Source organism: Argiope bruennichi, chromosome 7 (genome assembly GCF_947563725.1).
Source record: "Argiope bruennichi chromosome 7, qqArgBrue1.1, whole genome shotgun sequence".
Taxonomy (NCBI): Eukaryota; Metazoa; Arthropoda; class Arachnida; order Araneae; family Araneidae; genus Argiope; species Argiope bruennichi.
Genome location: NC_079157.1, coordinates 129,829,056 through 129,845,462, shown reverse-complemented (window position 1 = coordinate 129,845,462; position 16,407 = coordinate 129,829,056). Strand labels below are relative to the sequence as shown.

At 34.0% G+C, this 16,407-nt stretch overlaps 2 protein-coding genes across 3 annotated transcripts; one reads left to right on the top strand and one right to left on the bottom strand.

Moving 5' to 3' along the window:
• The first annotated feature begins 2,542 nt into the window (after positions 1–2,542).
• Positions 2,543–5,347, top strand: LOC129975577 (uncharacterized). The gene is made up of 2 exons (XM_056088640.1): positions 2,543–4,384; positions 4,574–5,347. The coding sequence occupies exons 1-2, from the start codon at positions 2,543–2,545 to the stop codon at positions 5,345–5,347; spliced, it is 2,616 nt and encodes an 871-aa protein (XP_055944615.1).
• Positions 5,348–7,349: 2,002 nt separating this feature from the next.
• On the bottom strand, positions 7,350–15,996 carry LOC129975889 (uncharacterized). Of its 2 annotated transcripts, XM_056089163.1 has the most exons (3): positions 15,886–15,996; positions 15,654–15,759; positions 7,350–8,877 (listed from the first exon to the last, which is right to left on the bottom strand). In XM_056089163.1, exons 2-3 carry the CDS (start codon positions 15,662–15,664, stop codon positions 8,220–8,222), a joined length of 669 nt encoding a protein of 222 aa, XP_055945138.1. In that variant the 5' UTR covers positions 15,665–15,759; positions 15,886–15,996; the 3' UTR covers positions 7,350–8,219. The 2 variants fall into 2 exon arrangements, with proteins under 2 accessions (XP_055945138.1, XP_055945139.1); XM_056089164.1 differs by lacking the exons at positions 15,654–15,759; positions 15,886–15,996 and adding an exon at positions 13,415–13,588 and having other exon boundaries at positions 7,352–8,877.
• Between the last annotated feature and the right edge of the window lie 411 nt (positions 15,997–16,407).

Below are 16,407 nucleotides of genomic sequence, written 5' to 3'. Positions count from 1 at the left end.
AGTCTTGAGTCTATGATAGCGGCTTTTATGATGATGTGTCCAAAATCAGAGCTTTGAAGCTCTACTCTTGCAAGAGAAAGACAAGTAAAACATACATCTATATTCCTGTTCCGACAACCGTATGTGTTGGATACCAGGCCTTAACTGTAACCAGTTTTAACTGTGAAGAACTTTCCCTTCTCACCACCAGGGGTTTGTTGACTTCCTCTCGATTTGGCGGCAACCAACGAACGCGTTTTATACTCTTTTAACTTGTAAATATATTCTTAATCATGTAACATATAATCAAGTAACTATTAAAATAATATTCTTAAAGAGAAGTTCCCCATGTTAATGAGTCATACAGTCACTGAACCTGCCACTAATTAGATATTTGAGATTTTCAGCTGCAGATGGAGACAACAACACCAGTATGTAACCAAAAAGAGATTCCAACCAACAAAACAAAGGTAAAAGCGCATTTACTTGCCTTTAATTTAGAGATAGCTCGTGTTGGAATATTATTTGGCATCCCTGCCGGCATGATTGGTGTGGTTTATTCCAATTTAGAGCTGAAAAATATATATTAGAATTTTGAACTGATTTATTATTATTGAATTTATATATGATTGAATCTTACTGAATAGAAATTTCGAACTGTTAAATTCTAAAAATGGATGATAAAAGTGGCAGGTTAAGAAAGAAACGGGGAGTATTGAGAACATCTGTTACCAAAATTTGTAAAACTATTGAAACAGAGCTAACGAAAACAGATGTAAATGTCGATATGTTAGAAGAAATGTTAGAGCAGCTTGCGGTTGAGTCAAGTAAATTAAAGAATCTAGATTCACAAATTGAAGAATTCGTTTCCGAGGACAAATTAGAAAAAGAAGTATCGGAATACACCCAAAAAATTATAACTTGGAAATTTAGAACGACCAAAAAAATTCGCGAACGAACAAAAAATGTTGATTCTTTGAATGTTCCAAGTTCCTGTTATAAAGAATCATCGAACATTAAATTGCCAAAACTTGCGATATCTAAATTCTACGGGCAATCAAGTTTATGGCTTTCATTTTGGAACTCCTTTGAATCAGCCATACATGAAAATGATTCATTAAGTGAAGTCAGTAAATTTAATTACTTAAAAGCACACCTAGGTGGTTCTGCCCTTAGTACCATAGAAGGATTTGCATTAACGCCAGAAAATTACGAAATCGCCATAAAATTACTTAAAGAACGCTTCGGAAGATCAGATGTTCTCATTAATACCCATTTGAATAATTTACTGCGTATCTGCCCATTAAAGAACTCAGATGATATTGTATCATTCAGAAAAATGTTTGATAATATACAGACAGAAATCCGATCTCTTGAATCTCTTAATGTTTTGAAAGAAACCTACGAAAACCTATTTTGCCCAATCCTGTTAAAATGCCTTCCCCCCGATCTCGTTTTAGAATATAATAAAAACATGAAATCGGATAAATATGAAATAGATGAATTGCTAGCCTTCCTGTCTCTTCAGCTGAAAGCAAAAGAACGATCGTTAATGTATGCTTCTCCCGTGAGTTCGAAAAAAGAAAAGTATTCATTTCACCCGTTGCGTTATGACTCATCTAGCGGAAAAATAAATAATCCTAGATGTTCCACTGCAAAGAGATTTAGCAGTTCAGAATTGATTAGTTCTGAAGTAAAAATAAAAACACCGGAATGCTTATTCTGCAATAAATTTCATGATGTTGTTGATTGTGAATACGTACGTACTTTAAGTTTGGAAGAACGGAAACGTATACTGTCTAAAAAAGCTGCGTGTTTTATTTGTGCAAAGCAATTTCATGTTGCTAAATTTTGTAGGTCAAAAATAGTTTGTACTCTCTGTGGTAAAAAACATTTATCCATATTATGCAATCAAGATAATTCTGTTCCGAAAAATAATACCCATTTTAATGAAAGTAAGGATGAGAATAATCTTTTAAATGGAAATTTCGCTTTGGCGAATAATTTATGTTCCAGGGAGGTTTATCTGCAGACTTTAATTGTTAGCGTCGAAAATAATGATTTAAAACACTATGTTAGATCGATCATTGACCTCGGGAGCCAGAGGTCGTATGTCAGCAAATACGTAGCGGATGTAATGAAATTGAAGTGTCTTGGGGAACAAACGGTGACTCATGGACTTTTCGGAGGACTGAAAAGGCGGGAAAACCACAAGATGTATTCCATTAAATTGCGTAATACAGAAAATAATTTCTGTTGTAATGTAGAAGTAATGGATCAGAATAAAATTTGCACTTCTCTTCCCAAATTAGATTCTAAAAACATCGAAGAAGTAAAACAATTGGGTATATTTGTTAGTGATATTTGCTTAGATGAAAATCTTTGTTTGTATGAAAACGATCCCAAGGAGATTCACATATTATTAGGGGCAGATACGGCAGCCAGATTATTTACAGGAGAAATTAAAAAACTTTCGCCTGATCTAATTGAGATGAACACCAAGTTAGGGTGAACAGTTATTGGAAGATCAGGAATTAATAAAAATGATAGTTCCAGCACGCTAATGTCGCTACTTGTCAACGACGTAAATATATCCGATCTTTGGAGGCTTGATACATTGAATATCAATGACCCTGCGGAAACTCAAAGTAGAAAAGAACTAGAAGAAGCGGCTAAGGAACATTTTGAATGCAGTGTAACACGAGATAACGAGGGGCGCTACATTGTCAGTCTACCGTGGATACATGATCATCCACCTCTTCCTGATGGCAGAAAGATAGCTGAACGAAGACTTAACAGTTGTATTAAAGCCTTAGAACGTGCCGAAAAGTTGGCCGATTATGATGATGTTTTTCAGGATTGGCAGAATGAGGGTATTATTGAAGAAGTTGATCCTATGCAAGAAATCAAAGAAGGACAGCATTTCTTACCTCACCATCCTGACTTCAAGGAGAATTCGACGACCAAAGTTCGACCCGTTTTTGATGGTTCAGCCAAAGAAAAGAATACACCTTCTATTAATGACTGCCTCGAAAAGGGACCAAATCTTGTAGAACTCATTCCATCTCTCATAAATCGCTTTCGTGTTAAAAAATATGGAGTGATATCTGACATCAAGAAGGCCTTTCTGCAAATTGGATTACAAGAACGAGATAGACCATATCTCAGATTTTTATGGAAGGATAGAAGAAAAGACGGAAATATCAAGATCCTGCAGCACATAAGAGTTGTGTTCGGAATCTCATCCAGTCCTTTCCTTCTAGGAGCTACATTAGAACTTCATTTAAAAAACGCCCCAGATCATCTCAAGGAAACAGCCCAGCAACTTATGAGGTCCTTCTACGTTGATAATTGTGTTTTCAGCGTCAACAGAAAAGAAGAACTCGCTAGATTTATTTCGGAATCACAAGCACTATTATCTACTGCCAAATTTGAACTTCGAGGGTGGGAGCATTCTCCTACTGAAGACAAAACTGAAGAAAGGCAAGAAGACCGAAAGGTTCCAGTTCTTGGGCTTCTGTGGAATTTACCAAAGGACACTATATCTCTAGATTTGAAAAGTTTGATGAAAGAAGATAAAGGACCTATTACAAAAAGAAAAATCCTGTCAACCGTTCATCGAATCTTTGATCCGATAGGATTTTCTTGTCCAGTGACTCTAGAGCCCAAATCTTTGTTGCAGGAATGCTGGAAATTGGGGCTGTCCTGGGATGCTGAACTCCCTCTGCTGATAACTGAAAGATTCGAACGCTGGAAGATGAAGTTACCGAAATTGAATGATCTTGAAATACCAAGATGTGTACGTGAGGACTTTGCAGAAGATTCCAGATTTTCCATCCATGTTTTTTGTGACGCAAGTCAGAGTGCCTACGCTACATGTATCTTCTTGAGAGCTGAATCTGCTGATAGCACGTCGTGCCAGTTAATACAAGCTAGAAATAGAGTTGCTCCTTTGAAAAAGATCTCTATTCCACGCCTAGAAGTTTTGTCCTGTACTATTGGTGCTAGATTGGCAAAAGCAACCATATCCGAACTTGGACTTGAGAACATACCAATCTTCTACTGGTCTGACTCTATGAATGCTTTGTATTGGATCAAAAGAAATGAGAATTGGGCCACTTTCGTTTACAACAGGGTACTGGAAATCCGTAAACTCACTAATCCTGAAGACTGGAGGCATATAAGTGGAACATTAAACCCAGCTGACCTTCCATCACGAGGTTCCAATGCAGAGGAACTTGTGAAATCTCTTTGGTGGAAGGGTCCAAATTGGCTGAGAATGCCTATAGAAGATTGGCCTGTTTCGGAAACTATGCCAGATTTCGACGTTGTAAACTCCGAAAAAAGAAAATCTATTGTGTCTGTCACTAACACCACGACAGAGCAATTAGAGTACTTTTCTAAGGTATCTTCTTTCCGAAAAATGACCAGAATCACGGCTTGGATTTTTCGTTTTTATAAAAATGCTAAAACCCAGAAAAAAGAAAGAAAATTCGGTACCCTAGATTTTGAAGAAGTAGAGGCTGCAGAAAAGTACATTTTAAAACAAGTTCAAAGTCAATGTTTTTTGGGGAATGAAAAACTGAACTTACAGACATTCCTGGATTCAGATGGTTTATTAAGAGTAAAGACCAAAATTTCTCAAAGAAGTGATCTACCGACATTTAGATTTCCAATTTTGCTGCCTTCAAAGCATGATGTTATTGGAAAACTTATTTTTGAAAAGCATGTTGAACTTAGTGATGCTGGGATACAAATTTTGATGTCGAGTTTAAGAGAGAATTATTGGATCTTAAAAAGCAGAAAGACAATACGTCAAGTAATAAGGACTTGTGTAATATGCCAGCGTTTTTCATCTCGGCCATTAGAAGTAGCAAGTGCTCCACTACCCGAAGATCGCGTCAGAGATGCTTATGTTTTTGAAGTAGTAGGAGTTGACTTGTGCGGACCACTATATTTGAAAAACAAAACCAAATGTTGGGCTGTACTTTTTACATGCGCAGTTTATCGCGCAGTCCACATCGAGCTGGTAACTAGTTTATCAACAGATAGTTTTATTCTAGCTCTACGAAGGTTTATTTCTAGAAGAGGAAGACCAGCTACAATTTATTCAGATAATGGAACCAACTTAGTGGGTACTTCTAATGAGCTGAAATCTGTTGATTGGGTGAAAATACAAGAATATGCCTCAGTAAAGAAAATCCTATGGAAATTCAACCCCCCATCAGCCCCATGGTGGGGCGGATTTTGGGAAAGGCTTATAGGTATGTTGAAATCTATCTTAAGAAAAATTCTTGGAAAGGCCTCCTTACAATTTGAAGAATTGTACACTGTACTATGTGATGCTGAGGGCATTATAAATTCATAATACATACATACCTTTGACATACTTAAGTGAAGACAATGAGGACCTTATAGCATTAACACCTGCTATGTTTTTACAAGATGTAAAAGAAATAGGAGTTCCAGATATAGATCAAATAGATGCTAAGAGAATGAATAAAAGATTCTTCTACAGGCAAAAAGTGTGTCAAGATCTCAGAAAACGTTTCAGAATCGAATATCTTGGACATCTTAGAGAATTTTCAAAGATTCGTAATGAATCTAAAATTAAAGATGGAGACGTTGTTCTCATCGGTGATAGTAACGTCAAGCGAATAAATTGGCCTTTGGGAAGAGTCATCAAATTATATCTTGGAACAGACAAGAAAGTTCGTCTCGTGGAAGTCCAGACCAAATCTGGGTCTTTCCTACGTCCAATCCAGAGACTTTTTCCTCTTGAGGTCAGCCAAAGTGAAAAATCTTCTATCCCATGTCTCCCAAAGAGTGATTCTCCATCCACAATGATGATTCCTGATGGTACACCTACCTCTAGTGACTCTCATGCTGTTTCAGATGTGAGACAACCAAGAAGATCCCGTTATGGACGGCTTTTAAAGCCCAATGCTCTCCTAGACTCATTGGTTTGAGTTTCTAAAGTCTTTACGAAACTCAAAGGTGGGAGAGTGTTGGATACCAGGCCTTAACTGTAACCAGTTTTAACTGTGAAGAACTTTCCCTTCTCACCACCAGGGGTTTGTTGACTTCCTCTCGATTTGGCGGCAACCAACGAACGCGTTTTATACTCTTTTAACTTGTAAATATATTCTTAATCATGTAACATATAATCAAGTAACTATTAAAATAATATTCTTAAAGAGAAGTTCCCCATGTTAATGAGTCATACAGTCACTGAACCTGCCACTAATTAGATATTTGAGATTTTCAGCTGCAGATGGAGACAACAACACCAGTATGTAACCAAAAAGAGATTCCAACCAACAAAACAAAGGTAAGCGCATTTACTTGCCTTTAATTTAGAGATAGTTCGTGTTGGAATAGTATGCATCTTGAGACAAGCACATTTTGGCCTCTTTCCCCTCTCTTGTGGTTTTCCTGGGTTATTTGATGTCTGTTTATTTTACCAATAATGTGTGGGAAGCTCCAGACCGACGCTCACGGGATGGGCTGGTCCAACAATGGATCAGTTGGCACATTTATGATCAAATCCTTAAGGCCACAAGTTGTCAGATCGCGGCTTTACCCAGACGGTCCCTCCTGTAAAATCTTCGGTGCGAACATGGTTCCTACTGACAAGATGAATCTTTGCACCGGTATTCCTCAGAATCAACATCTCTACATTATTTATGAGAGAATGGACAGTGAAAACATTTGAACACAGGGTGACACTGTAATCTGTTGCTGAAAATTAGGCAAAGAAATACATTTTAAGAAAAGTGCTATAACTTTTGAAAAAAATTTGATGAATAATAAATTGATATCGTTGAAAAGATAATTTTTAAAATGTTATTATAATGTAATATTTTTTTTCTTGAAATTTTTTCAGAATATATGGTAGGAAACTTCAAATTCCACTTAGTTTTTAAGTAATTGCAAGGTCTAAAAAGTGTATAATCCAACATTATAAAGTATATGTTTGAGAAGTTAGGTTGATCTAGGTCAAATATTTGGCGCCACACACACACACTTTTTTTATTACTAGAGATGGATTGCAGTACTTATATTTTACACTCATTTACGCAATTTATATTTTTTTGCTTCCACTATTAATTTTGTTTGAAACAATTTGAATAACTGGATTCAAACATATGAGCAGACTATTTTTATAAATGAATACCAAATTATACGGGAGAAAGTCGGATCTGGCATTGCTGCGACTATAAAGAAATTTTACCGAAATTCTAATTTCGGATGTTGCTAAAAATTAGCAAGCTTTATTTGTTAGTACAAATTCAATCAAATCTTACTTGAAATATATATTTGATGATATGAGTTTTCTAGCTTTTAAAACCGATACCCTAAATGATGAAATATTTACATTTTTATTTAAAACAAATTAGTTTATTTTGTTACATAGAACACAGGTTACATGTAAATACATAGGAGGAAAAAAATGGTAAACGCTTTTCATTGAACATTTCAGAAATCATAAGAAGAAAAGAAAAAAAACTGATGGACAGTGCTGTCTTCCATTGCCTTCATTTCGTTCATAAGGATTTCATTCATAGCTATTCTAGCAGAAATGTTATTCAGATGAAATGTTTTCTATCGCCACATATTTTCTCCAATCCAGGAATGAATCGTTCTATAAAACGTGCAAAATTGCTCAAGGAAACAAATAAGTTTTGTACGACACAAAATAATAACAATAATAAAATTAAAAAAACATCATTGCCGAAAGTCCTTTCGTATGAATTAATTTGTGTGATGCATCTGCTTAAAGGCCACGGAATGATAACAAACAGAAATTGAAAATACGAGCAAAATTTTCATCAAAATTAAATCCATTTCTTATTAATCTATTGTATCAATATGAAATAGAATGGTATCCTTAAAAGAGAGTAAAAATATTAAAATTGCACTAAATAGATTTTATATTTGATAAATCTTAAAACAATATTTCCTGTTGTAACATCAATAAGATATGGATTATTTCCTGGCTTTTTTTTTTAATAAACAATCATTTTACTATTAAAATGTTGTTTCACTTGAAGGAAGACAAACATTTTCAGATGATTAAAAGTGATCGAAAATATTGGCTTCAAAACATAGAGCTGTTGAAAATCACTTATAACTTAATACTCGTTATTTTTTTACTCAGTTTCTTTTTCTCTAAATTCCTTAAACCTTAAGCTGAGTTTGATTGTGAAATAAATAATCGCCAAATCTTATGAGCAGCATCAACAGAATTTCAGTTTAAATAGTTTAAACTTTCTCTTCTGCTGTTGCTCCTCTTTCACCCGATTGACGGCATTTTGCACGACAGCAACTGCTTTGTGTTCCTCCTCTCTGGGCAAAGGGACAGAGAATGTGGCTAAATTCTGTTTCCTGGGCGACCACTTCAGAACTTTCCGAAGAGCATTCACAGTTTTGTCCTCGTCTTCCGGAGATAAAGGAATAGCCAGAGTTTCTTTCCTCCGCATTCCAGATCCTGCGCTCACTGGCACTAGCAGTTTGGAAGGCGACCCAGCACTTGGCAATCCAGAAGGCGTCAAGTCACGTGAAAGAGTTTTTGGATCATCAAAGAAATCAATGCTTTCGCTGGTGGCAAGTGGATGCTCACTGTCTGAAATCTTAAACGCCTTTCCTAGCTCGCATTTAGGGGTCTCCAATTGTTGAGAAGAGTTATGCATCTTTTTCCTGCAAGTTCGATTAGCCTCCAAGTCTTCCAGAAGAAAATTTAATCCACTGGAGGTAAAGAGATCTCTGAACGTAATTACAAGGGCAACAGCTTGTCGATGTCGCTCAGAAGTTTTACGTGATCTTCTGGAGGGAGGGGGCTCGTCATCCGCTAAGGCTCTGAGAGCGTAAAGCAGTCTGTGGACCAGCGGCATCGTTCTGAAATAATAATAAAAGGAATCGATGAAAACACAAATTAGCACTCTTGAGGACATTTAACAAATGTCCTTATTATTTATTATTACAAACTTATTTAAGTTTGTAAAAATACAAATAATATTTAACAGCAAATTAAGATTTTAAACAGGTAGCTTGTGGAGTTTTTTAATCAAGTATTTTTGTTGGAAATTTCTCGTTTATTATACTTATTAAATAATTTCTTTCAAAGCTCTATCTAAACTCATATTAAATGCTAATAGGCCAGCGTTCTGGCATAGGGGTAGAGCGTCTTCCCCGTGATCTGGGCGCCCTGGGTTCGACTCCCGGTTCGGGCATGGTTGTTCTTCATCTGTTCTATGTATATGTGAACGGGCCCCCTCCGCTGTAGAAAGGGCTTATGCGAGCGAATGTGAATGTAATGCGTGAGTAGCAAAATCGTACTCCTGGCCCTAGTTGGCGCTACTGAAAAAACAAGAGACGCTCTCTTTCGGCTAAAAATCGCAGACTTTATCAGCGGGCTTGTACGCGGCAAGTGCCATCAGAAACAACAACAAATGCTAATAGTCCAGTTGAATTGTAATTTCTTTTTCTAAAAAAAGACGCGCAACAGCAGTTTTATTGACTTAAGTTTCGAAGTGACCATTTAAAACCGGTCTCTTAAGTTTGCATCGATATATTACCGTGAAAGTGGGGTGAGGCGAAGTGGTCATTTTTTCACAAAAAAACCCTGCTTAACTGAAAGGAAAACTTTCATTAATCATATAATAGGCATTAATAACGCCTGTAAAATGAGCTATAAAATGTAACGTTAGATTAATAAAAACAAGAATAAATTTTTTTAAAGTACAAATTTTAAAATAATAATTTATATATATATTTTTTAATTTTGATTCAAAGTTTTGAAATTCCATTTCATTATGTGTTGTGTATAAGGGAATAACGGGAAATTGCAGGTTAATACCTGCATAATATTTTGAAAAAAAAAACTTTCATCGAAAAATGCCTATAAGCACGTGTATCCGTTGAAATTCACGAGGACAAAAAGAAACAAAATTTAAAGTATTATTTTACGATTTCAAGTTGTAACATGGTTGATTTTTAAAGGGCGGGGTGGTAGAAACAGAAAATAAAAAAATGCATATTTTTTTCGAAAATTAGTAAAATATTGACATTTTAATAAGAGCTGTATTCAGTATTGCTTTGCAGCTTTTATTCAATCCATATTAAATACTAGATGCCTTCGGGAGCTAGCTTATTTGCCCAGATTAGTGATTTGTTTAGGCTGTTAAATATTAATGTGGAAGACATATTTTTTAAAAATTGTGATTCATATAAACCTTTAGTAGTTACAAAAGCCAATTTATGTTTATCTTATTCATTTAAATATGCAATTCAAAATAAAATAAAAACAATACACAATACAAATCGTAAATTTCTGTAAAGAATAATAATATTATTGATGAATTCACTTATTATCTTTCAATTTTCAGGAATTTCCGATGGAGATTTTTTGAACACAATAATCACTTCTTGATCAATCACAGGAATGCAAAATTTTTAGCACTGGAATGTAGAGCAGCACTTTTAAACTTGGAGGAAGGTGATTATTATTATTGTGGTGAGAAAATGACATATCTGCATGGGTCGTTTGATAGTGGCAAGGCTGAATGGAACTTCTGTAAGATGAAAAAGAGCACAAAGGAATGAAGAAAGCCAACGAATGCAATGAGAAATGGGCACTTGTGTTACGGATGGCGAAAGGTACTCCATCGACGGTGTGAACCGGATCCGAAAGCAGTGAAGCCTCGGACACGAGACGGAACGAAGCCACCTGCCGAACCAAGTCTCAGGAACCACTGGCGAGCCGCGGAGCAGCACAACACGTCAAATTGCCTCTCCCGTTTATTTAATTCTTTTAATAATTTGAAATTTTGGCATGGATGACATTTTTTAGCAGATTCGTGACCGAGAAGCGAAGATACTTTTGAAAATTTCAAAACGTCGCTTTATTTCATCCCGGGAGGCATAATTTATATACAAGGAAGAAGTGAGGAGATATGTCTGCCCACGGCACAAGAGAAGAGAAAAAAAGCGGGAGGTCGAAATATTTTTCTCCAGTGATTTTATACTATGAGATTCTGATAGAGATTTCTTTGACACGTGCCGATTTCAGAAAGATGAATATAAGTATATTTAAAAAGAATTTAATAAACATTAAGGATTTTTATCTCTTCATTTGGAGCGTGAGAACCGCTGGTTTAACAGTTTCCTAGAGCTCGTGTAGCATTAATTAAATAAAGAAGAAGGAATTGGATCAGGAAATAAGAGACCATTTTAAATTTAAACCGAAGGGTGATTTTGGGTTCTAGGGACCATGATTAATGAATATCTGTAAAAATTTTCCTAAAGTCGTGTCATGAGAACCATTGCAATAGGTCGTCTTCCTGTAGGAATCTACGAAATATAAAAATTAATATTCAATATAGAATGCAATGATTTAAAAAGTTTAAAAACCTAAAAATTGATAACATATTTAGTACTGACCACTTGTAAGCTAGCTAGCTGAAAAAACAACAACAACAACAGAATTTAGTGCATACCCAGAACAATACAGAAGATAATCAATTTATTGACATTCCAGATTTCAAAATATAATATCATTCAGCAGTAGATGCTAAGGAATCATCTTCGCCGAATCAAAATATGAAATGGCGTTTTTTTTCTCTTTCCTTTTTTTACATATGTACAATGAATTTGGTATAAAGATTGTTAAACATGTTATTTATTTTCAATTTTTAAAACAATGCATAAATGAAATATAAAATTTGTATCAGTTTACAGAAAGTGATAGATTTTCATCTGCCCGTGTGAGTCATTGTTAGGGAGAAATAATGAGCTGTTGTTATGGAATTGCATTAAATGAGTTCAACTTTCCTTTTGATTTATTCATATCACAATCGATAATACAGGAATATTATTTATCTGAACACTAATTACCGATAACTGCTGTGGTTCAAAAGTGTTAAAACGTTACATACAGAAACATGTCTACATTTATCTCATATTACGTATTATTTTGATTTTAAGACAGAATTTGCTTGAAATTATTTGAATTTGAAATAATTTTCACTTATTGGATTGTTTAAAGAATAATAATCTTAATAAGATTTGAAATACTTCCATGCAAAATTTGAATAAATATGAACACTCACTTTATATAATGTAATATAAAATTTACGTTATATAAATAGCATTAATAGATTCTTAGTGCTTTCGAAGGTTATACTTAAGCACTTAGCTTATAATATTTGAATAATAATTTTTTAAAATACAAAACAAAGATTTATTATGCAAATATGATAGTCTGTAAATGAAGTCAGTATCCTCTAAAATTTTCTTATTGATCTATACATTTTAAATGACAACTTAAGATTTTGAATTTTTGATAAAAAAACAAATAAAACAGTATCTTTACTGTTATTTAAATTAGCAGTACAATGACAGAAAGCACTGGATAACCATCGAATTGGAAGAATGTGTCGCATTTATTATCGAATGTATTTGTGAAATTAGTAAATTTTGTATCTAATTTTCAATTTTTTTTATTTATTTATTTTTACTTTAACGGGTAATGCATAAAAATGTTTACAGTTTTGTCTCTTATATTTAGAACTTTGTGAGCTCTTGATTCATTTTAATATCAAATATTGCAGACTACGCTACTGATTCGCCAGTATTTTTGTTATTGCGCCATCTGCTCAGAGAAGGGCGTAACCGAACTGCCCAAATTATTAATTTTTAATTAATTATTTTTTTTATTCATCTTTGTTTATTATAATTATTTCTTATAATTCTATCTAAAAATAAGTTTTTTTTTCCCTTCAAATTCACAACCAGTTGAACGAAAAAACTAAAAACAAGTGCTTCAAATAAAATTGAACAAAATTTAAGAGCTTCAATACATTAGGGAGTGTCTATCATATCTTTGCAAAAGTGAAACAAGTCGAGTTAAATAAAAATGTGTTAACATAGAATGCCGCAAGTGCGTGGCATCAAGCAGATAAACAAGCACATTAATAATAATAATAAAAAAAAATATGCCAAAGCTGGTTTGGCTAGTTAATGGCAATGCGCAGGTCGAAAAAATTTCGTAGAAAAATTAAAATGTGCCTCTTTTTCTTTAACAGACTTCAAAATCCTAACGTTCATCGCATTCACAGAACGCACAAATTCTAAAATTTATGGTTGGTGCTCATTGGCTATTTGCAAGAGACAAAACTCACTTGGAATGGTCTACAGAAAATGATTACAAAACTCTGTGATTCGTAAAAAACTCAAAAGCGTCTAAGAAAGCAGCTAACTAATCAGGTAGCATGAGAACTGCTGTGAATCGGTTGGCTTCATCGAAGGGATACGAAATGGTCGGAAGCAAGGCTATATTTACGAATAATATCCACATATGCATTGTCGAATGAAAAAAAAAAAAAGATTTCTATATCCGATTGAAAATATATAAATTGATTCAAATTCCACTTACCGTTGTTCTATCGAAAAGCCGCTGCGTCCTTGTTTGACTAAAAATGTAACTAAATAACTGATGACTTTTTTTGACTAAAGATTTAAAATGAAACGAAGATTCTGCTTGCGCCCATTCAGAAAAGTAGTTGATCCGAGTGAAACCGCGGCTGCTCTGAAATAACGGTGTTTTGAGACGAGTCAACATCATTATCTCCAATCCCCAAACATTGGGTCGCTTATCATTCTCTTATCACCTATACCTGCGTTTCTCAGAAATAGAACTGTGCGGAAAAAAGTGAATAAAACACAACCCATTTAAGATTAGGAGGGCTTGTTTATAACTGACAATGGTCACGTCTAAATTTGAATGGTTGTTTATATACGGCGTGTAGAGCAACAACCAACAATACATTTCAATTGAAAACTAGTAGTGTCTTCTTATTCCGCGCCTTTTCACATAAAAACGGTGATTGATTTTGAAACTCAGAGGGTCGACGTTCGGAGAAAAAATGTTCTCTCATTTGCTTCCATTTCTGAAAGTCTTTTCCAAAATGAAAAATCCTTCTGTTAAAAGGAGAATAAGTATAATAAAATTTTACAAATGATTTGTCATTTGATGGAAATGTTGGCATGCAAATCGAACCATTTTTTTATTTCAATTATAAAGAAAGGTTTCAAGAAATAAACATCCATCTTTTATTTTTTTAGCTGTTCCAAAATTTTTCCATTTATGCTTGTTTTATCTAATATTAAAAATTAAACTTGTTTATTTCAAGAAGAATACAATTTAACTATTATTTATTAATTTATTTGTCATTAAACATAGAATTGCAAATTGAATGATTATTGAATTCTTATGAAATCAGGTTTCATCCCTATTAACCGAGCATTCATTTTTCTTTGAGAAAATATACAGCATTCACCATTGAAATGAAATCTTGAATAGGGAAAAGTACTGATAAAGTAATCCGTTTGGAATGCCCCCATACATTGAAACAGTTCTTATATTTTGTGTACCTCTTCTATTATTTTGAAGCAATTTGCTTTGCGCTGGCTTTGATGATTGCATATGGAAGAAGATGCAATTGTAAATATATAGATGTTCTCTCACGCGAATGGATGGTACATATTTTTAAAAACCTTACAAATGGAATGACATATTTTCCTTCTATACAATTCATTTTATATGGGCCTATAACATACATGTAGATATGCTATATACATGTAAGCACATGGAAAAATAGCTAAAAATGTGGGGAAATGACATTTTTTGGTTACCCATTTTGTGAAACTTTAATTATTTTGGAGAAACATATTACATTGCAACATGACACTTCATATACACATATTTAATGAACTTTGTAAAAGTTGCAATATTATTAAGGAAATAATAAAGATTTGAACCAAAAATGTTTAGTTCATCGTCTATTAAAAATTCTAAAAAATCTTGAATTTTTATCAGCTATCTTTTTTCTTTTTTTTTATGTCCCAGATAATATGAAATTTTACCAAATATAGGAGAAACAGAGAGTAACAAAAGGTATTTTACAACAAAGGTAATTTTGTAGAATTGGATGCCTAGATGGCGCCACGATCTATACATATTTCATAATTGTACTTTTCTCTACAGATACAATTGCAACATGCGCAGTTTACAATTTATAGGAATGGCAAAATACTATTTAAATATGTGAAAATTTTAACTTTGTATTTTATACAAAAATCTGCAGACATCCATTTGTCAACATTTTTATAGGCTTTTTTACGATTATGTTTTTAGATTAAGTTTTTCTGTCTGTAAATTGCACTATGCAAAAATCAATATGACAAAATGAAATGGTTGACGCAAGCAAGTTTAAACCATCATCATGCTGCCATGTTTCTGATTAGAGGCTAGAATTTAAATGTTCATCTTCACTGGCAGGCATTTTTTTTTTTTAAATATGAAGTAATTATGTAACTTTTACGAAATTCAAACATTTTAAATAACTCTCTATTCTATTTATGATAGTTATGAGTTGTCTTTCCTACGCATTGAAATCTGTTTAATTGCTAAGTGAGGTGCAAAATAGCGAGATTGTACCCTGACAGAAAAGAGCTTTACTTTCAGTCAAATGTGCTTTACGCTTTCTCAGAACACCTTTAATTTATTCTTCTCATGCGCACGAAAAAAAACGTTTAATATTAATACAACACAAGTGCATTAACTTAAACAATCAAAAGTTCGTTGCAAATATGCAAACAATATCTCGACTTACCCAGAAGCCATGCGGGAAACTTGATGGGGCAGCCGATGAGGAATCTAGCACGAAGGAACAAACAACATTTGATGACATCGGACATTTGCCAACAGCAAAGAACCCTCTAGAGAAAACGCATATTGGTACAGTAAAAAAGAATAGAAAAAAAAATAGTACATATTACATTACATATTAAATTTTAATACATTAAAAATGCATAAAATACATTAAATGTACATTAACTTTTTACTTTAGGAGAGAGCTAAAGTCAAGAGCTTTGGCAAAAATGTCCCAAATAGAAGACTTAATGACTGGAATTTTTATGAGCTCTTCGACGTCAAGAGACATCCCATTTCTTGGCCATCTGAGTCTGTGTTTTCGCTGGAGTGCACAGGATTTGCTCACGTGATTTACACATCCTTCTTCGGTGCCACACTGAGAAGTCGAACTTTGGTCAAAGAAACGATTTTGATGCACAGAAACTGCACCATGTCCAGTGTACACTTGTTTAAGATAAAAATCACCCTCCATTCAGTTAACAGAGATGTTTAAAATGTTGATAGGTAGTTCGCTCCTTGATGGAATTGTTTCATCTCTCCAGCCAATCCTTAATGATTAGTTTTTTTAGTCTCATTTCTGATTTGGATTTTGGACTCATGGAAAGATATTTTTTTGGGTTTCTGAGTTTAAATCTTCCTTGGCTAGTGTATTTACCTTTTCATTTCCAGTATACCCTTGATGAGCTCTGATCCAGATCATTTCAGATCTTGTT

Coding starts and splice junctions, on each gene's coding strand:
- LOC129975577 (XM_056088640.1), top strand. CDS start 2,543: ATGTCGCTACTTGTCAACGACGTAAATATATCCGATCTTTGGAGGCTT. Junction 4,385..4,573: donor AATTAGAGTACTTTTCTAAG/GTATCTTCTTTC, acceptor CTGAACTTACAG/ACATTCCTGGATTCAGATGG.